The 26338-nt window shown below is 38.2% G+C and overlaps 1 protein-coding gene across 1 annotated transcript; it reads left to right on the top strand.

The window, feature by feature from the left end:
• The first annotated feature begins 16131 nt into the window (after window positions 1–16131).
• LOC591561 (galactosylgalactosylxylosylprotein 3-beta-glucuronosyltransferase 1-like) lies at window positions 16132–22125 on the top strand. The gene is made up of 5 exons (XM_030989497.1): window positions 16132–16137; window positions 19628–19920; window positions 19971–20361; window positions 21161–21457; window positions 22027–22125. The coding sequence occupies exons 1-5, from the start codon at window positions 16132–16134 to the stop codon at window positions 22123–22125; spliced, it is 1086 nt and encodes a 361-aa protein (XP_030845357.1).
• Window positions 22126–26338: the final 4213 nt, after the last annotated feature.

Consider the following 26338-nt stretch of genomic DNA (forward strand, 5'->3'; position numbering starts at 1 on the left):
CATGTAGGGAGGAGGGCAGCGCAGTTTTGATCATCCTCAGGAGATCAGGGGTGTTGGGTCACAGCAGGCTGACCAAGGAGGCATGTAGGGAGGAAGGCAGCGCAGAGGTGATCATCCTCAGTAGATCAGGGGTGTTGGGTCCCAGCAGGCTGACCAAGGATGCATGTGGAGGAAGGCAGCGCAGAGGTGATCATTCTCAGCAAGTAGATCAGGGGTGTTGGGTCCCAGCAGGCTGACCAAGGAGGCATGTAAGGAGGAGGGCAGCGCAGTGGTGATCTTCCTCAACAGTTAGATTAGGGGTGTTGGGTCCCAGCAGGCTGACCAAGGAGGCATGTAGGGAGGAGGGCAGCGCAGCGGTGATTATCCTTAGCAAGTAGATCAGGGGTGTTGGGTCCCAGCAGACTGGCCAAGGAGGCATGTAAGGTGGAGGGCAGCGCAGTGGTGATCATCCTCAACAGCTAGATTAGGGGTGTTGGGTCCCAGCAGGCTGACCAAGGAGGCATGTCGGGAGGAGGGCAGCGCAGTTTTGATCATCCTCAGTAAATCAGGGGTGTTGGGTCTCAGCAGGCTGACCAAGTTGGCATGTAGGAAGGAGGGCAGCGCAGTTTTGATCATCCTCAGTAGATCAGGGGTGTTGGGTCTCAGCAGGCTGACCAAGGAGGCATGTAGGGAGGAGGGCAGTTTTGATCATCCTCAGTAGATCAGGGGTGTTGGGTTCCAGCAGGCTGACCAAGGAGGCATGTAGGGAGGAGGGCAGCGCAGTTTTGATCATCCTCAGGAGATCAGGGGTGTTGGGTCACAGCAGGCTGACCAAGGAGACATGTAGGGAGGAAGGCAGCGCAGAGGTGATCATCCTCAGTAGATCAGGGGTGTTGGGTCCCAGCAGGCTGACCAAGGAGGTATGTAGAAAGGAGGGCAGCGCTGAGGTGATCATCGTCAGCAAGTAGATCAGGGGTGTTGGGTCCCAGCAGGCTGACCAAGGATGCATGTGGAGGAAGGCAGCGCAGAGGTGATCATTCTCAGCAAGTAGATCAGGGATGTAGGGTCCCAGCAGGCTGACCAAAGAGGCATGTAAGGAGGAGGGCAGCGCAGTGGTGATCATCCTTAGCAAGTAGTTCAGGGGTGTTTGGTCCCAGCAGGCTGACCAGGGAGGCATGTAGGGAGAAGGGCAGCGCAGTGTTGATCATCCTCAGTTGATCAGGGGTGTTGGGTCCCAGCAGGCTGACCAAAGAGGCATGTAGGGAGGAGGGCAGCGCAGTGGTGATCATCCTCAGTAGATCAGGGGTGTTGGGTCCCAGCAGGCTGACCAAGGAGGTATGTAGGGAGGAGGGCAGCGCAGAGGTGATCATCGTCAGCAGGTAGATCAGGGGTGTTGGGTCCCAGCAGGCTGACCAAGGATGCATGTAGGGAGAAGGGCAGCGCAGTTTTGATCATCCTCAGTAGATCAGGGGTGTTGGGTCTCAGCAGGCTGACCAAGGAGGCATGTAGGGAGGAGGGCAGCGCAGTGTTGATCATCCTCAGTAGATCAGGGGTGTTGGGTCTCAGCAGGGTGATCATCCACTGTCTCAATATGAGGAAAGAGAACTGGTCCCACACCTCTGGCCAACTCTTCTTGGCGCGTTTCTTCAGCCGGCCCATCATGGTCCCCATGCTTGTGTACCATACTTTAAGTTGCGTCACAGAAGTGTTTATCTATTCAGCCTGTGCAGCCCAGAGATCCTCCTTCTGGGTGACATCCTTGAAGCCTGCAAGGCATTTGCTGTAGAGGACTTCATTTTTCATGAGAAACTCAATGATTTCCTCCTTTTGCTCTTCAGTAAAAGCAGTTACCGTTTTATTTCTCTTGGCTTTCTTGGTGGGGGTGGTCTCATCTGCCTCCTCTGGTACCGGCTATGGCTGGACTGGTTTAGGCTCAGGGGTTGGACAGTCTGTCACTTTCCTTTCTTGCGTCTGGTACCCTTGGCTGGCATCTCTCAAAGGCTCCAAAAATTACTAGTAGAAGCAAGTTGACTGTAAAGATGTGCTCTCTTCAAGTGAAGATCGCTAAATGAGGCTTCAATCTTGTCCGGTATATATATGGGCACAAGAACTCATAACGGATCGTGAACGTCCGTGAAAAAGCGAGACTTCTTATATCTGCTCGTGAGTCATTCGTGTCAGGTCGTGAGCAATGGTACCCGACAGAGCGTCACAGATTGTGACAGATCGTGGGAAATCGCAGCACAACTCAAGTTTTCAACAGAGCGTGGCGTTTGTCTTGTCCGAGGTTGATCCCGGTCACCACGATTAGGAAGCAGGATTAAATGCGATATGTCGCGCTTTGTTTTATACGATCCAATATGATCTGACGCGATGATCCCGATTGACAATAACTCCTGTTGATCGTAGAATTTTTTTCAACGCGATTGCCACGACTGACCTCAAGATCTGATAATATCTGATAAGATCACCACGATTACTCCACGATTAAAACCACGATTTGAATCTTGGCGCCAATCGTGATAGGGGGAACGCCCCATTATCGGGGTACAACATGAGAGGAATGGTTGATCGTAGAATTTTTTTTCGACGCGATTGCCACACTGACCTCAAGATCTGATCATATCTGATAGGATTACCACAATTAATCCACGATTAAGACCACGATTTGAAACGTGGCGCCAATCGTGATAGTGGGAACGCCCCATTATCGGGGTACAACATGAGAGGAATGGTTGATCGTAGAATTTCTTTTCAACGCGATTGTCACACTGACCTCAAGATCTGATAATATCTGATAGGATTACCACGATTAATCCACGATTAAGACCACGATTTGAAACGTGGCGCCAATCGTGATAGTGGGAACGCCCCATTATCGGGGTACAAAATGAGAGGAATGTTATGGCTATGTCTACTTTCTACGTTGAGGGTGTGTTATTTTATCAGCCGATTAGGCGCACGACACGGAAACGGTACAGAGGCTGGACTAGTGTAAAGCCTGTAAAGCAACTCAGAAGTGAGCACAACAATTGGACTCTGTCTGATGGGAAACAATGAACTCAAAATGCGGAATACATCACTAAATAGAATCGTATTCATAGCTTATTTCTTAGTTTCTACGGGAAGCATAATATGGTTAGCATCAACATGCGGTAAGTATTTTTTAAGCAAGTTATATTTCCGTTGGATTCATGACTTCGTTACAGACTGTCGAGGCCATATGATTATGTTGAAAACAGTGCTGTCTGAATGTTATAATTCAGTCGCAATGTAAAGCGCTTCCTGCATGAGATGAGATTGGTAATGACGTTAAAGGTGTATATTTATCGCGACTTGTCTACTCGCGTACGTACCTCCTCGTGCGACTCGTAGGACGCCGGCGGTCAACATATTCGTGCATCTAGAGACGCCTTGGTGGCGTAACTACCAATCTCTTCTCAGGAAACAGTTTATATTACGACTGAATTATACAAATAAGGTAGTCAAATATGATTGATTTTCAGTAAAATGAGAACAAAAAGTAAGTAAGAACAAATGTTTAAGCCAAAGACGGTAGTTAGTACATGCTTCTAGATTAATATATGCTTGAATGTTTATTAACCAAAGTTATATTTCAGCAGTATAGTGTTTTTACAAGCAGATCTATTCATAATTTATGTAGTTACTTTTCAACTTTAAAGCCAAACTTCTGTACATTTATGAAAATATGTTACTTTTATGAAGCAAAGTAGTAGTCTTCACCCCCTTAAACCCTTATTTGTAAGGCATAAAATGCACTTTGTTTGGTGAAACGTATTACCTTTTCTACTCAAGTTAGGGCATTTCCATTTTAGTTTGCATCTGTTTAGAACAACAACCAAAATATTTATATCCAACATTTTGTTAATTCAATAATGACGTTAACGAGGTTGTTTCAACATTATATTAACAAATCTTTAAAGTCGATATTTCTAAATCCTATGTTCCCATTTAGCCTACAATTTATATGAGTAACAATGGTATCTGAATATAACATTTGTGAATAATTCTGAAGAAACACGCTATTTTTGGAACTGCTGCTAATAAGTAAGTACTTGAGAACTTGCTAGCCGCGGATAATAACATGTGTTTTCATATCTGAAGTGAAAGGCGGGTTTTGAATATGAGTTTTAACAATTACTTAAGCTAAACATTTTACTTATAGCTTATGCTTTTACTTAAAGCTTTTACTAGTTAGTAATTATTTAATTGTATTAATACGGCTTATTGTTTGCGAGTTCATTTTTTATTTACCCTTGGCTGCCTATATTTTATTTGAAAAATTAAATGATAACACAGAACAAAATTGGAATGTGTAATCAGTACTTGCAATTGTATTTAATTGGTAGATCAGGTTAGACATGATCTGAAAGGATTATATTTAAATATACTTTCAGTTTGAATTTAGTTTGCTCAAAACATAATCTAATCAGGTGTTCTGGTAAGGATTCACTATATTCATGAGATATGTCATATTCTACCTCTCTATTTCAAGTATATGAGGTGGACTGAGCATCTTGTAGACATTTTAATTAATGATAAATGAAATGTTATCATACTAATCGGTATGGGTAATTGAATTTTCCCTTGGATATTATTGTGAGATTTTTCAGAGTTATCAAGTATGGTAAATTATTACTCACTTAAATCCATTGTATGCATAATTTAATGTTACCGCTCACTCGATGGGAGGGCGTTAAATCTGTAAATTGAAAGGGTGCCCTATTTTGGAGGGGCCTCACATTAATATAATGTTTTGTATAGTTTCATTATTCAAGATTGCAGCAATGACTTACAAGTGGTCCAAGCAGCGATTTCTATATTTTAGCGACAATCGTTCGCCATTGGTACTCTTTAATACTATCATGACAAGCGGTAGTAATTCATTTTTTTTCAAGGACTCATGATAAATTCGTTTAAAGTAGATATTCATTGATTTTAAAAACTAACTTTATTTTCATTATTGCAAGGTTGAAACTTTAATTCGACAAGGTTATCAAAATTCAATGCTTAGAAACATTCGAAGTAATGATTATTTTAAATTACAAAACGCTTTAATACAGCCCCGGCATAGCACCTGAAGGGCTCTCCGAACGCTGCTGAGATGTGTGAGATCACAGTATGGACATGACTTGCACAAGCAGACGATGTCCCATGACATCTCACACATTTCCAGTGCCTGTATTTTTATCTTCTCTCGAGTTCTTTCTCTTACTTCACTACCGTCAGGCTAAATATGTAATCTATTACCTCACTCTAATCTCCGCGCATGGTTTTATTTTGATGACAAATGCAGCGATACAAAAATAAAGGAATCTGTCGCCTGTAAACAAAATAAGACGCCTTGGATATTCAGCTGCACGCACCGGGGTATGTTCGGCGTTTCAAGAGGGAACAAATGCCGTCCTTAATATCATTCCGGGGGTTGTCAATTTGAAAGTCTGGTTTCTTTGATTGTTAATTAACACATATCCTGTGTATTTACAAGCAAAAGATTTAAGTTATCGGAATCGGGTCTTATCCCCCTTTGAATGGTTTGACATGCCATTACATTTATATACACTAAACTCATTATAATTTGAGAAATAATAGCTTTGCTGTTATCTTCATTCTCTATGGAATGTCGTCTGCTTGGGCAGTGTTGGTCCATATAGTGACGTCATTAAAAACATCGTTATTTTTCCTGCGAATCTCTCGCATATCCCAGCTGCTATGGAGGTGGTTGTATTTGTATTTTTATAAATCACCCGATATGTAGTTGACCTAAAACTTGTACGATGGCCATCTGTTAGCTTACCAGTTATTAGTGATACATTAGTTGACATATTTTGATCTTCTTCGAATTTCACCTTTAACAGTTTGTTCCCCTCGGTTGATTCTTTCGTTAGGATTATTTGGCGGGGAGATATAGAGGTGAACGGTCTTAAGTTTAACGACGTTGTATTATTATTCTTATTTGTTCATCGCCTCTACGATGCTCTTTGAATAAAAAAAACAGCTTTTATTGTTAGGGTTCCTGAAAGAAATTTCAATTGTTGTAAAGAATTTTGTGGTTGCACTCTTTTGATTATGATGATGTGGTTGATCTTGTTTTTAATAACAAGATCAAACACATGATGAAAATCTACTGCGTGCATGCCAATAAGTTCTTTACTACAATAAACGTGGCAATCAAATGATTCATACCAAACATATCATCATCAATTATCGTCAACACTGTATTGCATTTTGTAACGTACATTTAGGGTTTTGTGGAAAAGACTCGTCAGGTATACATCCACGAAATACGAAGGTTATTTCAAACATTATACAGTACTTGTAAATATGCTAAAATGTCTTTATCTTTTGCATCATTATCCTCATCATCTGCATAGATTTTATACCTGATGACAAAAGAAGTATTCAAAACAGTACTGTGTGGTATAGTTTCTTTCTTGCACCCCATAGTTATCGTGTTCTAGCGGAAAGGTTTATATGTTGATCGTAACGAAACAAGGCAGTTCTTGAAATAAAAGATGGTGGAGTTTTAATTATGAAATATGACTAATATATAATCAACGTTATTTTTTTTGTTCATCACTGTTTTTCATAAATGTTTTGTGAGAAGAGTATCAGAAGCAAGTCAGTTTACACAATCTCTTTGTAGGGTATTTCAATACAATTTAGTATACAGTCTCAAACGCTACAAAGTTTACCAATGCTAAAAGGTTATCGTCACTCACTCACCCAGGCAAACACGTAATCTTTGACTAAACAATTATCAGCTGAACAATGCATGATAAACATGGAGATATCATTTTGACTAAACAATTTAATTTCTCATCATACAGATAAATTAAAAACAGCAACATTATACTATACGATTATAGGATAGTTTGAAGTACCAAATACAATTATGATGAGAATAACTAGAGAAGTAAAAATAAATACATTAAATGTGAACTAGTAACATTGTGTTTTGACAGAAAAACAAATTGTGGAAATGAAAGTTATATTCATGTTCTAATAAAAGCATCAACCCCTGTAAATACACACATTTAAAAGAAATAAACAAATTCTTCAATACAAAGATCCGATATGAAAATTCATGGAACTGAAATCCAAAACTCTAATATGCATCACTGATTTCTAAAATGAGGTAGGTATACCTGATAAATAGCTGTTCTGAGCTATACATTTGAATATCAAAGATTTATGTTTGCAGGAGTTTATTATAATACTGTAACAGAAAACTGACACAGGTACGACCATTCAGTTCATTGTTTCAGAAATCAGTGACAATGTTACCAGTTCATTTAAATCAATTCATTGATTTTATAATTAATCCATTTCATTGCGATTACTGAATTCTACACACAATTACAATTATGAGTGGAGTTGTCTATATTTATGATATTCAAATTGTTTACAATTAAACAGTATAAAAGAGAGAATGAGGTATTGAAACATTTCGGCATTGCCACAACGATCAACATGACTGATTCTAGTTTCTTAAGCATACTCTTCAACAAAAGTTCTTCAAGTTTCTTAACACGTATGTCATCCAAGCGATAGTGGTTGAAGCAGAGAAGATTATTGATCTAGACTGCTTGAAAGCTAAAAAAACATAAGAGAAACAAAAATCATAATAAAAAAGTCCAAGTCAAAATCAATAGAAAATCATTATCAGAAAGTCAATTATAAAAGGGAAACTTTACAGTGCATTATTTTCATGATTAGGTGAAATTATTTTGTGTAGTAACTTTTAGAGAAGCTCTTAAATTTGATACTTTAATTGGTTTAACCTTAGTATTAGCAATTTTTGTTAAGGATTAAAAAAAAAAAACTTAGATACTGACCTCGATAGGCCCACTCATTCCCTCAAACTAAGAGACCTAAACATTAAAAACAATTAATTAGGAATATGTCAAATTTCAACTATTGGGAAACGATCAAGAAGGGGAGAAGATACCTTTTGACATTTTCACAAGCATAGGCAGTGGCTCATCATCATAATCGCCATCGAAGCCATCTGAACTACTTTGATGTCACCATGTCAAGTCACATCTACAGCTCTGACTGTATTCATTGAATTGCTTCAACAATTCCATACCGCTCCCACTTTGAGGTCACCATGCCAAGTCACATCTGCAGCTCTGTGTTCAGTGAATTATCAAGGACCCATCTAACCAGCATATCGGTCCCTGTATTCAATCTAATTTTGTAGAATAAAAATAATAAGTACAGTATGAGTTATTTTCCTTTTTTTTTCGCAAGCAGAGGTAAAGAAATAAATCGAATATTATCTTGTTTACATCAAATTAATTACTAGGCATAACTGACCCCAAACAGACGTTTTCAATTGCCCCTACCAAACAAATACCACCCCAGTGCACAAATGCAGTGAGTGTGCTTGGTACTTGTCATACAAAATGATCAAGACTTGACTCTGCACTCCATTTACACAAATATTCCAATTTTGGTTCATAGAATTTTTAGCAGAAAATATTATATACCAATGGTCATGAACATATATAGCCTTGGCCAAAATTCGAAACACGTTCCTGTCCAGCTTTGTACTATGTCTGCTATGTGCATTACATATTCCATATCTATATTTCCCTGTAAGTATTTAATGTAGCCATCATATAATTGCAGTGTATTTCAAAGATTTTTATGGATCGCAAGTTCGGTAGTGAGCGCAAATCAATGGATGGCTCTCTATATGCTGCTAATGAGTGATTTTCTTGCACAGACCATGAAAACGATTCTAACCTGGATTTGTATCTGGCCTGCGGCATTGTTGTAAAGTAGTTGTACCAGTCCTAGTGCTTCCTTCATATAAGCGCAAATTGTATTTACTGCATCTGAAACTAACTGAAGCAAAAACATCATCATAACCATTACCACTGAAGTGTAAGTTATTCCTGTAGATTCTCCTGTGCAATGTTGTGACATGTACATCATCTGGTATGGTGCTTGCTTGGAAAATTTTTTAAAACACGGAGTGAAGTTGGGCAATATTTTCTGGTATCAAGAACAATTGTTAAAAATAATTATTTTATGGGATGAGGGACCAAGGATACTAAAGTGCTGTCTTTAAAACACACCTTGAGTACAGACAATTGGAGAAAATAAGCTGAACATGTGGACATTGCTCCCCAACTGGTAGACTACTCATAACTCATGAGATTACTTCAGTCTCCAAACATAGGTATCCCATGTTCGGATGGTACCATTTAGTCATTTTCAGGGTAGGACCGTAGACTATTTGATTTTCATTTTTTAAATAACTGTTCATTCATGTCCCTTTTTGCTTGAAAGGCAACTCAGTGAATTCCCTATCAGTTAAACAAGAGAGTCTACATCCCATGCCATCTCAGCTCAGCATGATGATAATTTTCATAACTCCCCTTGCCCTTGGCCATGCTGGCCTTGGGCTTGGAGCCCTGAAGCTGCTTACACCCCAAGCACACCTTTACAAGTAAAGTCACAAATACTCAGTTTTGTCTAGATCCTGATCTACTCACCTCTTTATTACTATCTAGTGGCTGAAATAAATTGATAATTATGAAATGATGATCTAGAGTTATATAGACTCTAAATAAAATGTATAATTAGCTAAATTACTAATACTAAAAGTAAAGGTAAAACTAAAAATAAAACAAAAGTAGGGTCTAAACTCTAAGTCTAACTTTGGTTAAAGGTAAAACAGATATTGCTTGAAAACAGGCAGAAACATTAGAACTTGTATTAATAAAACATAATGGAACTGTATAGAATAGAATGAATAGGACACAAGTTCATTTTTACCATTTAGGTCATCCAGTACCAAATACCTAAGCAAACTTTGAGCAAGAAATATTAACGCTGAATTACCAAAATTATCAAAATGGTTTAGAAGTAATAAGCTGTCTCTTAATTCAAAGAAAAAAAAAACTATACAGTATATACTGTCAGAGCAGGAAAAATAACGATATTCCTGACATTGAAATTACTTTGGATGGTGAATTATTTGAAGAAAAGGATAGCACAACATTCCTTGGTGTTTTGATCAATGAAAATCTGAGGTGAAATAATCATGCGCAATATATTTCTAATACTATTTCACATAATGTTGGTATTCTCTGTTAATTGAAATATTAAGTCCCTTCAAATATCTTGTTTATTTTATATAATTCATTAATACTGCCTTACATTTCATATTGTAACATTATATGGGCAAATTCGAAAAGCAACGTTGACGCCATTTTACTGTTTATTGTTTAATTTGAATAAAACCATCCACTCTTACCCTACAAGGCAAACTGAAAAATTCCATTTAAGAAATCCAAAAACCGCATTGGCTCTCAAATCTATTAGACACACCGGCCCAGACATCTAGAACTCTCTGCCCAATGAAATAAGAAACCTTAGGACATTGTATTCTTTTAAGAAGGCGGTTAAAACTATGTTATTGTCTAAGTATTGATCCTGTCATGTAAAAGTTTACTGTATTGATGTTCGTGTGTACAGTGACTGTACATTCAACACTGATGTGTAATCGTCCATGACCTAGCATCGTGTATCCATCCATGAATGAACCTGCATTCAATCAGCAGATGTATAAGATTTATTGTATTATAACCAGTGGCGGATCCAGGGGGGGGGGGGCGGGGGCCCGCCCCCCCTTGAGAAAAAAAATCACGTAAAAACACGTGATTTTTACCTTTTTTTTGGGGGGGGGGGTGCAAATCTTTAAAAATCTTTAAAAAAAATAAAAAAATGTGCTCACGACCCCCGCCTCCCCCCTTCACTGTTTTCGGCCGGCGCGATTTTCAAATTTTCGGGAGCAAAAAAAAAAAAAAGTTGGGCCCCCTCCCCTGAGAAATCCTGGATCCGCGCCTGATTATAACCAACCAGGGCTCAAATTAATTTTTTGTCAACGGGGGCTCTTCCCAAAAAAGAGCCCCCGTGAGCCTTCTCACGGGGGCTCTTTTAGTGCTAACGGGGGCCCTTATTTCAATACAAATGTCCATTATATTGGTACCCTTGAAACTCCTAAATTCCTTGGTATTTTATCATTATCATTTATTTAAGTCGGCATTTTTCCTCCTAGAAATTTACTTGTTACATAGCTGTATAGCTGTTTATCCCCGTTATCAGTGGCGGATCCAGGGGGGGGGGGGGGAAGAAGGAAAAAAGAAAGGGGAAAGATTTTTTTTGTTGGTGAAAAAAAGTGTTCCTTTCCCTTTTGTATCACAGAGAAACAACAGTTTAAGTTAAGTCTAACGTTAACGTTAATTTGTTATTAAAATGTAGAGTACAGCCCTTGGCCTTAGGCCTAATGTAGGTTGTAACTGTTACTGTTTGAAAATCTAAAGTAAAATTAGACGAAAATTAGACGGTTTTCATGGTTAGACGAAGTCACTGAGACCAGGTCAATCAATCTTCTAGATCCATTATTAGGGTCTAACGTTAGTAGATATAATGTAGATGCAGGCGCGGATCTAGCGGGGATGAGCGGGCCTTGCCCCCCCCCCCTTTCCGCAAAAGAGAGAGAGACAGAGAGAGAGAGAGAGGGAAGGAAAAGAAGGGAAAGGGAAAGAGGAGAGAAATGGAAAGAAAGAAAAGGAAGAAGAAAAGAAAAGGGGGAAGAAGGAGATCGGGGGGGGGGGGTGCGAAAGGGTCTTGCCTCCCAGGCTGTAGCCTCCCCCGCCCCCGCTAAAAAAAAAAAGAGAGAAGGAAGGAAAAGGAAAAAAGGAGAGCTAAAAGGGACCCAAAAAGATGAAGAAAAACAAGGGTCAAAAGAATTTCGATGCGGTGTTCGAGTAGAATTCTGTGAGATGATGATATACTTTCTCATAGCTTGATGTGACGAAGTGTCTCTATCCAGATATCTGTTGATAGTATTATAGAATATAGAAGCCTGAAATGACCTTCTGCTCGTAACCGACAAGTCACCGCATTAAAATTAAAATGCAAATAGTGTTCAACAATATGATGGTGGATGAAAATTTCTAATATTCGAAGATATATGACCTTCAGACCATATTGTTTCATTATTTTTTATTCAATCAATCAACGTCAAAGAATTGATTTATCATCGCTTTTCAATTTATTATTTCACCTTTTAATGTACTTTCATTCTTATGCATCAAAAAAGAACACTGAATTGGATTCTTCAGTGTTTGTTTTGATTAATTTCCTCCCCTTTCCTTCTCCCTGTTTAATACTGATAAAATTTTCAATTTATCTTAATCAAGGCAAAATATAATTTTCATATTTTCTTTATGCAAGACAGGGAGAGAGAGAGAGAGAGAGAATATGTTAAGTGAGAATTATCGAGTACAACTATGAATTGCATCCTTTTCAATATTATTATATTCGCTGAAAATATTCTAAATATGAATATGATAAATCCACATAATACACCAACGCTGTTCAACGCATCCAACGCTCCAACCATAGCCCATATGCCAATGCACCATATTTATCAAATATGAAAAGATTTTTAAATGAAATTTGAAGAAAAATCAGATTTACAATGTACTGACAGGCATCAGTTGAAATCATGAATTCTCTGTGTCTGGCTTAGCAATAGTTTCTGAGGGACCAGTCACTGAAGAGGAGATAAAGGGAAGGAAAATTGAGAAAGAAGTAAATAAAAGAAGGGGAATATCAGTTGCAATTTTCCCGCCAACAAGTTGCGGATCGGGATGGGGGTGGGGCAAAAGGCCTTTGCCCCCCCCCGCCCCCGCTAAACAAAAAGAGAAAAGGGAGGAAAAGGAAAAAAGGAGAGCTAAAAGGGACCAAAAAAGAGGAAGAAGAAAAAAAAGGGTGAAAAGAAGGGGAAGAAGGAGCAAGAAAGAAAAAATAGTTAACTTCCAGTGACACACCAAAATAAGGTATTAACCGTAATTAAACGCCTAAAACCCCTGAGCTTCCGGGGCTCTGGCCCTGGACCCAACCGAGGGCCCTAAGGCGGGCCCCTTGATATTGGGCTCGCATAATTTCAAATTTGGGCCCCCCTAAGAAATCCTGGATCCGCACCTGCCCGTGATGACATTCTCTCCATTTCTTCCCGTTCTGCACATAATGTCCTCCTTATTATTCGGAGCAACCTTGTTTACATTCTTTCTTTACTTGTCGTTACCATACTCTTCCAAAACACAGGGGCGGATCTAGCTTTTTGCTAAGGGTGGGGGGAGGGGGGGGAGGGGGGGGGGGGTAAACCAAATACGATGTGGAGCATCGTCCACGAGCCGCATAGCGGCGAGGCGATTTTTGTTGTGGCTATTTTGAACCCTCGTAAGTGATGTTTTCCTGGCATCTACTGACATGCGGAGCATCGTCCACGAGCCGCGAGGCGATTTTTTGGTGCTATTTTGAACCCTCGTTAGTGATGTTTTCCTGGCATCTACTGACATCTACTACTACTGTGTAGGTCTGGACACATCACATTTTCACTTGGCAGCCCAAGGGGGATCGGGGGGTTAAACCCCCTAAACCGCCTAGATCCTCCCCCGCAACATCTTTGCTGATCTTCTTCTCAATATTGATTTATTGGTCGAGTTACATTATTTGCTGGTCTTTTAGAACAACCAGATTCCAGAGGATTCACACTTTAAACAACGAAAAACTTCTCTATGTTTCAGTCCTTGCGCGATCGTCTCCAGCTCCAGCAGATATTGGGCGTCAGCGTGCACACCGGTACTACCGGCGCAGTATGACGGCCGCATTAGCTGTGCACTGCGAGCTTCCGTTGTTTGTATCGGTAATACTCATAGAGATGGGAGAGAAAGCGCCATCTAAGTTCCATTTCATTGGTTTAAGGTTTGAAAATTGATATAATATATATATTGTGTTAAAGTTATATAAGAAAAGATAATCGTTATTTTATATTTCCACGGGGGCGATTTTTAATTTTGCAAACGCCCCCGTGGGCAACCTGACGGGGGCGATTATGGAGCTCACGGGGGCGAATCGCCCATCGCCCCCGTGTATCTTGAGCGCTGGTTCTACTGACCGCAATAAAAAAAAAAAAAAAAAAAAATTGTCACTATACGAATTCCGCTGAGTTTCCACCCAGTTATAACACGTATAGGCTATGACGTCATTTTTTCAGACTGCTTTTCGCCCCCCCCTACCGTCCTTTTTTACCACGAAAATTTGCAAGCGTATGGCCAAACGCAGGGCACCCCGAAGCCGGATTTTTAGACGACATTTTTATACTATGCATGATCATGCTAGTATGGATGGCCGTTTGTGCCACAGCATACGTCATCACGTGTTCTTCACATTTACCCATATAGCTCCGATTAGTGTCATTGGACAACGCCCCCTATCGTCAGAGTCCAGCAGCCTAACATGTTAGCCTATGGACTTTTACCCCCAAAATCCTTAACATTTTTTGTTTAAACGAAAAGCACACCCACCCTAACGTACGTTAACACTATAGCTCTTTCATTTGAACCCTCATGTCCCATTGACTTTTGAAAGTTCACTCACCGTAATTTGATCAAAATAGGTCGCCAGCTCGCCATCGCCTATATAACACATGTGCAACAATTAAGTCGAACTTTGGACGCAATTTGCCACGCGATTGTAAGGTCATAGGTCAAGCACACGAAGGATAACAAGCATGAATTATCAGTTCTGATTGGTTCATTATGTCCATTTCAGCCAACCTCCACCGGTATTTTTCCATTTAGTATTGGCAAATATTTAGCCGAGGTAAGCAAAAACATTCATGACACGCCATGGACTATTCGATTATTTACAGAGGGGTGCAATTGTGCACCACATCAAACTCCCCTACTTTCAGTCAAGTATTTCATTTTATTATGTAGTTTGGTAGTTTTTTTTTTTTTTTTTTACTAACTGTTTAATTATCAGATATCAATGATAGTTTAAAGATATGGAAAAGGCTCTTGTATTTTATATTTAGCAAAGCAATCTCACATACAAAATCACTATCAAGTGTCGTCTGCTCCGCCGTCTGCTATATACGTTCGTTCAAGGCACATATTTATCTGTCGACTGTGATGTAGACAGTTTATTCGTCATTGTAGATTTATGATTAGCCATCTGTCATTTACTAGTTTTGAATTGTTGACACACATACAATTACCACACACACGAACACTCTCACTTCCCCTCCCCAACACACCATTTCCGCACACCGGGTTCACACATCATACCCAATGGCATACACCCTGCATCATAGTGGAACATTCTATGAAATTGACAATTTTCCTGCAAAATATACCCCTTGAATCATGTAAGACGTAATTTACCCTCTTCTGATGACTTGAATGCATTCCAAGATAACAATGGCTGCGTTTCCATACAGAAAAAACACTAGTTTGCGATTATTCTATAATTTCACAAAATATATTTGCCGCCGCGTACAATACGACGTCAGTGACAGCTGATTAGCTAGTTTGGTCAGTGGCGGATCCAGGGGGGGGGGGGGGTCCCGGAGGCCCGTCCCCCCCCCCTGGGGAAAAAGAGAAGGAAAAAAAGGGAAGAAAAAAAAAAGGGGAAAAAAAAGAAGGAACAAAAAAAAGAAGGAAAAAAAAAGGGGAAAGATTTTTGTTGTTGAAAAAAGTGTTCCTTCCCCCCGAGCCACTGAACGAAATATCTGAAGACGTAATTTTTCCAACTTCCGGGGCAAAAAAGAAAAAAATGTGGAGAGAAAGGGAAAGAAAAAAAAAAGAGAAAGAAGAAAGGTAGGGGAGATCACTTGCGATTTTTCCGCCAACAAAGTGTAGATCGGGGGGGGGGGGCGGGGCACTGGCGTCTTGATCGGGGAGGGGGTATATTCTTAGTTCATAACCGTTACGGTAGTTTACACATAATGCTCATATGACCGTAATTAAACGCCTAAAACCCCTGGGCTTTAGGGGGCTCTGCCCCCTGGACTCACCCAACGGCCCTAAGGCGGGCCCCCTGATACTCATCTGACCGCAATTTAGTGCCTAAAACGCTTGAGCTTCTGGGGGCTCCGCTCGCTGGACCCCACGCCAATCAGTGTCCTGCCAGTGTCACTAATAAGGTATGAAAATATGTTCATCTGACCGTAATCAAATGCCTAAAACCCCTGAGCTTCCGGGGGATCTGCCCCCTGGATCCCACCTAGGGCCCTAAGGTGGACCCCAGGATTCTAATATGACGGTAATTTAATGCCTAAAAACACCTGAGCTTCTGGGGGCTCCGCCCGCTCGACCTCACGCCCATCAGTGTCGTACCAGCGTCACAAATAAGATATAAAAATATGTTCATCTGACCGTAATCAAATGCCTAAAACCCCTGAGATTCCGGGGTTTCCGCACCCTCGACCCCACCAGGGCCCCTAAGGCGGCCCCTGAATGCTTGTCTGACCGTAATTTATTGCCTTAATACCCTGAGTTTCTGGGAGCGGACAAGGTATCAAAATATGTTCATCTGACCGCAGACGCGTAGCCATGGGGGCGGTGGAGGCGCCCCCCCCAAAAAAAAACACCGGCCAAAAAAAAGAGAGGAGAGAAAAAGAAGAGGACGTAGGAAGAAAAAGGAGCAGACAAAAAACATTTTTTTTACCGAGAATGGTACAACGAATCGTCTTTTTTCTTAAATAATTTTAATGAAACGTCAAAGCTTCGGCGCTTTGCGGAGGAGGGTGGGGGAAATCGCTCCTCCCTGCACCCCACTACGTTAATGCAGGTCACCATTACGTACTGATATTTGGCTCGCATAATTTCAAATTTGGGCCCCCTAAGAAATCCTGGATCCGCGACTGGTGTAGAGCCTCTTCAGCGTTGGGAACCCCAAAAGTTTGATGGTAAAATTTGACTCAAATTGTATCATAATGTGAAAGAGGATCTAAAATAAATTAGATCCTCTTTCACATTATGATACAATTTGAGTCAAATTTTACCATCAAACTTTTGGGGTTCCTTAATATTCGACTTAAAACGCATTTGTTTTGAAAACCCTCGCAGAATTTCTGCGAGGGTTTTCAAAACAAATGCGTTTAAAGTCGAATATTGATGAAAAAATACAAAATTTAGATTTTTCTGCGTACAACAGAAAACCCAAATTATTGTTCTGCTTCTAATGATGCTAACGTAATATCAGGTTGGACTTCCCCTCCCTGCATTCAATAATGAGCAGAAAAGTGTAATCTATTCCTTTTTCCATTAGACCATTTTTCTTGAACATGTTTCAGCAACAATTTGTTTATATTCTCTCAGCAAAATAAACCAACATTTCAAATATATACAGGGCGTCTATAGGTGTTTTTTTGTTAACAAAACTTTAAAAAGTTACGCAAAACGTTGTTTGAATATAAAGCTAAAATCTGACCGAACGTAGCCTGCCCCAGATATCGATTTGCACAATCATGGATTGTATGTACTAATTCCAATCATGTTTTCACTCCGATGGATTGATTATACTCCTTAGCATATAAAACAAGCTACAATAAACACACCGTTTGGAATAGTAAAATTGTAAACAGGTTACGTTGGGTTCTTGATTATGTGCATGACAATCAAACCTTTCTCATTATCGTAATAATTAAAACAACATATGGAATAGAATCGTAAACAGGTAACCTTAGGTTCTTGATTATAACATTGTGCATGACAATCAAACCTTTTTGATTATAATAATACTAAAAACACCTTTGTTTTACAATTTTTTTAGGTGCTCTTCAAAAGAAAATATTAGAGATAAATGATGTAAAAGTAATTATAGTTGTACAGGTTAATTCACAGAGAAATTCAAGTCCATTGAATTGAAAAAGTGTATAAGCAGGCTAAGGTAATGAGAGAATTATGGAAAGCATATAATCTAGGTACTCTAAAATGCAAAGACTCTCCGGAGTCATACAATTTGCGCAATAGAAATTTTAGTTATTTTGTGAGAAATTATTGTTGGACACCAGTGGTGGATCCCGGGGGGGGGGGGGGGGGGGGGGGGGGGGCTGAGCGAATTATCGGCCGGCACGATTTACAAATTTTCGGGAGCAAAAATTTAAAAAAAATTAGAGCTCACTACCCCCACCCCCACTATGCGAATTATCGGCCGGCTATTTCGCCGCTAAATATTTTCTCACGAATTGGGCCCCCTCCCCTGCCGCCGGCTGGATCCGCCCCTGAGTTTGGAAGTGACGTAAAACTAGCTATTTGTGCTGGCAGTGATCCAGCGAGCGAAAACGAGACAACCGGAGCAATATGCACAATCCCATTCGCTGCGCTTGTGAGCGCTTTCTATAGTTCCCTTCCTCTATCCCAATTTTTTTCTAGCATCCCATCAAGGTCACTGAAATCTTCGTTCTCCAGGCGCCATTTTGTCCGACCAGTCGGGCCGTTTTTGAGGCCTTTCTTTCGCCCTATATACCTAATCACAGAAGCTACATACTTCTGACAAATTACTCTGGATAGGCCGAGATAACCTCTTTCGTTTGACATGTAGAACACGGCGTCATTGCACGCATATCGTTGTGACACGATTGCATTGTAGTTGTAAACTGTAATGGTAAAGTTTCATTTTTGATGACCCTAAATTGTCTATGCAAATTTGTTACGAAAAAGCAAGAGTGACACCTTGCCAAATGACAATGATTGTTTTTTTAAATGCCACATTCGTCATTCCCCCCCCCCCCAAAAAAAAAAAAATCATTTTCTGAAAATAGAGAATTTCAAGGTCATATATATATATATATATATAATTGGTACAAAATACTCAAAAATGAAAAATGTGACAATTATTTGGAGTAAAATATTGGCAGCGAACAATTGGCAACCATGGAACTAAAATAGAATGGAACTGATGTCATCTCTTACTAGCTATTTATACCTAGTCGATCAGAAATATAGATATTTCAACCTCCAAATCAATTATTTTATCATTCACTGAGCGGAATTCATTAAATCCATTAATTATGAAGGTCCATCTTCATGAGGCCCGCCTAACAGTTCTTATTGCGTCAAGCTAAGTGTGGTGGCTATAATATTAATATGTGAAGTCCCAGCATGCCCCTCTTCTCTTTTTTTTGGGGGGGGGGGGGGTACCAATTTGCTACGCTTAAAACGGAAAAACTTGATGTATAGTTTGACCATATTTGAAGAAAAAAATGATTGGTGTAATATAGCTATAAAATACAATCAATTCAACTCACAGAGCTTTGGAAACAGAATATTGAAAATCCTCATCCGAAATTTGTTGCCAATTGTGGCGAAGTACCGCTTTGTATTCATTATGTGCAATACTTGGTCCCAAAGCATATTGGGCGAGCGCTTGAATATCCGAGATAAATTTGACAAAAATCATCTGTCCCTATATTGCAAACACATACAAAAAAGTCAGAGTTTGTGTGTGCTCGCTACAGACTGAGTGTGCTGAAACTATCACTGGAAAAAACAACAACATGTGACAATGAAAAATATCAGGGGGATTTCTTCCTTTTTAACATGATTTTGACTATATTATAACTGGATTTATTAGAAGTTCTTTCTAATGACCATTAAGGGTACCTTTTCCTAATGCGATATGAGCCCCTAGTGGTCAATATGCATTTTGACCACTAGTCTTAAACCGGTTTGGTCTTAACTGGTATACTACGCTATCAATTACCTGGCTACTAAACTGGTTCTCTTTCTTTCATGATTTGTCATTGTAGGATTCGGATGCACAACGCACCATTTTGGACGAGACTCAAAAACTAGCCTTGTTGGACGAGACTCAAAAACTAGCCTTGTTGGAGGAGACTCAAAAACTAGCCCTGTTGAACGAGACTCAAACACAAGCCTTGTTGGACGAGACTCAAAAACTAGCCTTGTTGGACGAGACTCAAAAACTAGCCTTGTTGGACGAGACTCAAAAACTAGCCTTGATGGACGAGACTCAAAAACTAGCCCTGTTGGACGAGACTCAAAAACTAGCCCTGTTGGACGAGACTCAAAAACTAGCCTTGTTGGACGAGACTCAAAAACTAGACCTGTTGGAGGAGACTCAAAAACTAGCCCTGTTGGAGGAGACTCAAAAACTAGCCCTGTTGAACGAGACTCAAAAACGATTCCGACTATCTATGCCATTACACCAACCTACACCAGGCCGGTTCAGAAGGCGGAGCTGACGAGGGTGAGCCAGACTTTTCTCCATGTTAGCAACTTCCACTGGATTGTGGTGGAGGATACCGAGAAGAAGACCCAGCTTGTGTCAAGATTATTGACAAACTCTGGACTGACCTACACTCACCTGAATGTCAAAAAACAAGACAAGACGACTCATCGGGGTATTCCTCAGAGGAATATTGGTATTGACTGGATTCTAGAGAATGTTACTCGAGATCAGGAAGGCGTAGTCTACTTTGCAGATGATGACAACACATACAACTTGCGTCTTTTTGAAGAGGTAGATAAGAGTATTTCTGATATCTAATTTAAAAAATTTAGTACTGTAAAGGAACGGATCCTACTTGAGTCCCATTAGAATGAAAGGGTAATATATTTCTTGATATAAATGGGCAGAATATAAGCTTTGCATCCAAAGAAATTCAATAACATCAGTCATTGTAAAGGAAGGTACTAAGAGCATGACCTCATAATTTACAGAAGGAAATGAGAGTTCAGAATTAGATATTTAAGTGTGGAACAAAAGGAAAATAAGCTATAATAAGATATTCACTCATGACAAGCGAGAGAGAGAGATTATGTGAACGTGATACATGACAGGCAAAAAGGGATACATTTCATGCAGACAATAATTGTTTTGCCTGCTGTGAATATGTTAAAGATACTATGTCCCTTTTGCAGCCAACATCAAATTTTGTAGAACTTTGCAGGAATTATGAATATGTCATGTATGTCCTATCTGTGAAATTTAAACGCTAGCAGTGTCCTAATCAGATTATTACTTACTGGCTCTATAGCTTTTAAGTCGATTCAACAGCTAATAGTCGTTATTTTCCCACTTAAAGACATTTTCAAGCCCCCCTATTCTCTAGGGAAGTTCTAAATTAGTATTTTCTTTCAAATGCCGTTGGAAGAATAACCTTTTCATTTTTTGGGGGGCCTGCAAATGGGACATAGTACCTTAAAGGTCTAGCAGGTAAAAATATTCAAACTTACTGATATTGAGACTGCATGTATGGGGGATGAAAGCCCCGTTTTATTTGCAGAACTCACTCCCATGTTTTTCATGTTTATTACAGATGAGAACAACTCAAAAGGTCAGTATATGGCCTGTGGGACTAGTTGGTGGGATTCGCTTTGAGAGCCCTATCTTAAATGACGCAGGAAAGGTGTCCTCATGGCACACAATGTATGCACCCGATCGAGCCTTTGCAATTGACATGGCTGGCTTTGCAGTGAGTCTGAAATACTTCAGGCAGCAGTCACATGTTAGGTTTGACCCCAAATCAAGGCCGGGTTGGGTGGAGCCTACCCTTCTTGTTCAGCTAGGGTTGAAGAAGGAAGACTTGGAGCCTCGGGCAGAGAATTGTTCAAAGGTATCTATATGCTGTAATGATTGTCCATATAAATCCTGATATAAATGAGTGACTGATCTTCAGATCTACCAACACTTATAATCTAGGCAGTCTGTCCAGTCAACGAAATACGCTGAACAATCAAGTTTTATGATTAATTGTCACAAAAATATTTTATTGTACTTATATTATTATTGTTTAATATCGAAAAACTTTGTACTTACATGAATGCAGAAGAAAATCAAATCAAATCAAATCAAATCAAGTGAGAAGTGATAATGTCAAGTAGATAATTCGTCAGGCTATTGTGGGGTTCACATACCTCCCATTGCTCAAATGTATGCTGGCAAGACATTGACCCAAGTTAATAAATGGGTACTGTGACAATGTTTTTTCCGAAGGTTTCAATGCCTCATCATGATCAGAGATATAAGGTTAAATAGGGATAACAATTTAATTAATTTGGAGTTTGGAAGCACTAAGGAATATTTCTTGTAATGGAATATACCTTGGCAATGAATAGCTTAAGATAATATTTGTCTTATTATAATTATGAAATATTATTTTTACTCTTTATTTCTTTCAACCAGGTACTAGTCTGGCACACGAAGACCCAGAACCCCGATTTGTCATCGGAAAAGAAACTGATCGCACTTGGTAAACCTTCAGATCCAACAGTAGAAGTATGAATATAGTTCTATTGTTGGATCTGATGGTTTACCAAGTGCGATATAAAACTCTTGGGATGCTATCATTACTTAACTTCAAACGAGTCTCTGAACAGTTCCCTTCCTGTGATTAATTTTTTTTTCTTCTTCAGGATTGCAAATTAATGAAAGTTAAACTAAAATAGTTTGGATTAGATCGAAAAATTAAAGCCCTTACAGAATAAGAAAAGGTGTGGAATGGATCATAAAAAGTTGATCATGTAGCATGTAAGTATTGGTGGGTACTGCAAGGTTCTGGAGTCATCAAATCATCATACATTTGGCCCAGTCTTGGTAAAGTAACAATCACTTTACACAGAAAGATGTATATGGGACAACACAAATGGTATCGGGGACAGTACTACCTTGATATCCTTATCTTTCTATGCTCATTACTCAGCCAGTATACATTTTCTTCCAAAATTGTTTAGCACATGACATTTATTTGTAATCTTGAACATTCAGTGGAAGTTTCGTTAGATTCTGTGAGAATTCATTTTCTTTTTTACCAGAACTCAAGTTTATCATGTTAAACGTGAATCAAAAACAGTCACGTCTGCATTTTATTCAAATAGTTGTAGGCTCTGACCTCTTTAAAGATATTTCATACTTGTATGTACGTTTTGCATGTTATAATTGCAAACTGTTGCATTATTCAATTTTCAACAAATTGATTGATTTCTTATTTTAAGTGGAAATGTATTTGAAAGATATATTTATGCGTGATTTAGGTGTTGGATAAAAATGTCGTACTGAAAATCAAATTTAACAGAGGCATTTGGTATTGTTGTATATCTGAATAAAATACATTTCAAGGGCATTCTTTATTTCAAGGAATAGGAAAGAAAACAAAGCAGGTTTTATAATATAATCTGCTCATTCACTTGATTGTTATAAATGTTCATTTAGCTTCAAGGCTTAGAAAATGTAAATGTACGAGTAGGTAAGCTATTCTGTAATCTAGAGGGGAGGGAATGAGGCAATATCTGTACAATCCTGTATTTTAAAACAGATTGATTTTTATCAGTTTTTGTTTGAAGAGTCGGATGTGATGAAATAACTTTCTGTTACAGCACACTTGTGGAAATTTTGCCTGTATAGATTATTTACTGAGTGTCTGTGAAAAAAGTTTACAGGTCAATCCTAGCCCTGCTTGTTTTTAATATAAGCAGATAAGAAAACAGATTAAAAAAATATGTAAAAACAATTTAAAAGAATTTTTTTGGGTGGAAATCTGATTAAAATGTTCATTTATTTCAGAAACTTGTTGTTGTTGTTGTTGTTGTTGGGTTTTAAGGCTGACCAATCTAAAAAGATTATTGCTGCCTGGCTGTGCTGTTTTTTTTTTTAGTTGTTCATCACTGATGATTAGATGGCGCTGTTTCTTTTCCTCTTCAGTGGGTATCATGTACTGTGCAGCTTCCGTTTATTCGATGGTGCGGGCAATAATTTTAGGTGTCGACCATGAACAGGGTGCGAGTATTTTATGGGTTAACTGTGCTAAACTATACTTTCCCTTAGCTATAATGATTGGTATCTACTCGTAGCTTTTATGAAAGCCAACAGAGTGTGCAGATGATCTTCATTCCCCAGTAAATTTGTAAACTCTTATCTTTAATTTTCAACCGAGAAAACAATATTTCTACATATTTCTCACACACCAATAAATTCAGAAACATTTTTTGTTGTTGTTATTTCAGAAACATGACAAAGGGGATATTTTATAACATTTAACATATATTCATGAATACACAATTTCACCAAAATACTTTCTTTTCGTTTATGACAGAAAATACGTGTACTTCATAAAAGTACATAAATGCAGTATCATTGATTTATGTATGAGCTTGTCAAAAGCACAAATAAATATTTAAAAAAAATAATATAGTCAATTTATATTTTTGAGAACATAGCAATTGTTAATGACATTACACATTCAGACTCTCTTGACGGAGTTTCCAATTTGCCTGACATATTGATGAGTGTCGGGAGAAAAATTGAATCTGATGTTTATTTAATTAACGACCAGGTGGCGCTATTCTCGATACAGTGAAGTACAAAGAGTGGTTACTACTGAAACACGTGAAGTGAATTGTTAGATTCTGAAGATGTTGTGTTTTCTTTGTGTGTTTAACAAAAAATGAAACGAACCTGATCTTTTATTTTCAACTTTCAAGAGAACAAACATTAAGATATATATGCATTTAAATCACTTTAAATCACTTCTGAAGACATTTATGTTCATCCAATAGTCTGTAATTATATGCTAGTTTATGTCAAATAATGTTATTTTCTTACTACAATAAAAGATCGTAATTATTTAACTGTTATAATTGTGTTCATAAGTTTATATTATTTATATTATATTTGATTTTGTCATCATTGTATACATTTTAAATTGTTTAAATGACTGAAATTATCTTCTATGGCCAATGTTACAGTTGTCTCCTCTTCCTCTACCACTTCTACTTTCCCACCTCCTTTCTTCATCTTACCCTTATCCTTACTTCTCAATCCACTTTCCCCTCCTTCTCCTTTTGCTTTTGCTTCTTATAATGGTTCTCCTTTGTTATAGTCTGGTTGAAATATTATAACTTTTTCCTTAGAGTAGCTATTACCTAGAGTAATTTTTTTTTAAATTAGAACAATTTTTCACATAAGTATTTATTTTCTTCATAACTTCGCCTATATCATTAGTAGTTTGTATAATGTGTAATGCTTGAATATTGATATCGATACATTATGATAGTGTTACTATTCGCACTACCCTCTGTCTATCATCTTACTATCCATACCTGAATCTTCTTCTTCTTCTTCCTCCTTCTCTTCTACTTTCTCTCTTCTCCTTCCTCTTCATCCTCTTCTTAATCTTACCATCCTCTTTTCTTTGCTTTCTTTACTCTACACCACCATCATGTTCTTCTTCACTTCTCTTTATATCCTTTATATATAAAATGAGTTAGGGAGATCAAATAATAAGAAATAAGCTTTTTAAAGTTATTATTGTTTTTTTAAACAATCTACTCATTCAAGTTTAGTTCATTAATTTGAGGTTATTTGATATGAATGTTTTTATATACTGTATTTTACATTTGTAAAACATTGCCCAATTCGGCCTTGTAGGCCGCGATGCATTGTTGTTCTTTTATTCTCAATAAAACCATTATCTATCTATCTATCTATATGTATTTATGTTAATCCATGCATAATTAAATCTTTAGATAAATCATGTAATTTATTGTACAATTTTTTTTTAAATTATTTTTTTCCCTTCCACAGGGTTCTTTATTTTCAAAACAAGTTCCATCATAAACAGTATATCCATATATCATATACAAATAATTAAATAAATAATTTCCATACATTATGGCTTAACACAGATAATAATCATCACGGCCGAAAACTTTTGTGGCAGATAAAAACAAACATTTATGACAAAATTATTACTTTAAATATATAATTTAAAAAAACACAATATAAAATACATGATCATGTTTATTTTAGCACATTTCCAACACCCTCAAAAAAATTTCTAAAGTGAAACTATTTCTTTTTCAATTTATTCTCTCTGAGATTTGTTTGGTATATATATTTTTCCATTTCATAATAACGTTTTACAGCTGAAAAAATTATATCAAATGATGGTAGTTGATTTCGTAATTTAGCTGAAAATATTTCTTGTCTTACAACCATGAAAACACAGTTGAGTTCATTATTATTGCTACCGCAAAATCCAAACAATTTATTTTGATTTGTAAGTTTGATCCTTTCCCCCGTATTACGAAATATCCAGAACTCTAACTTCGATCATACTTCATTAGAACAGTTACAAAAGCAAAAAACATGTATGATAGTTTCATCACTGTTACTACAAAAAGTACACTTCTTGTCAGCCACTACACCAAATCTTAACAAACTGTCCTTCATATATAATATTCTATTTAAAATCTTGATTTGAAACCACCTCATGTTGATATCTATTGTTGACTGAAATAGAATTTGACAGTACGAACCCCAAAGTACATCTTGAAAATCTAAAAAACTTTTCCACTTTGTAAGGGCTTTACATTCTTTTACTTTGTTCTTTTAGCAAAGACTGATGAATATGTGAACAACCAACATTTGTTTTCACCACAAGGTGCACGGCTTCGGGAATGATAGGTTCTAATGCCTTACTAAGAGCTACATATGTAGT

This window comes from Strongylocentrotus purpuratus, unplaced genomic scaffold, assembly GCF_000002235.5.
Source record: "Strongylocentrotus purpuratus isolate Spur 01 unplaced genomic scaffold, Spur_5.0 spur5_scaffold_18, whole genome shotgun sequence".
Taxonomy (NCBI): domain Eukaryota; kingdom Metazoa; phylum Echinodermata; class Echinoidea; order Camarodonta; family Strongylocentrotidae; genus Strongylocentrotus; species Strongylocentrotus purpuratus.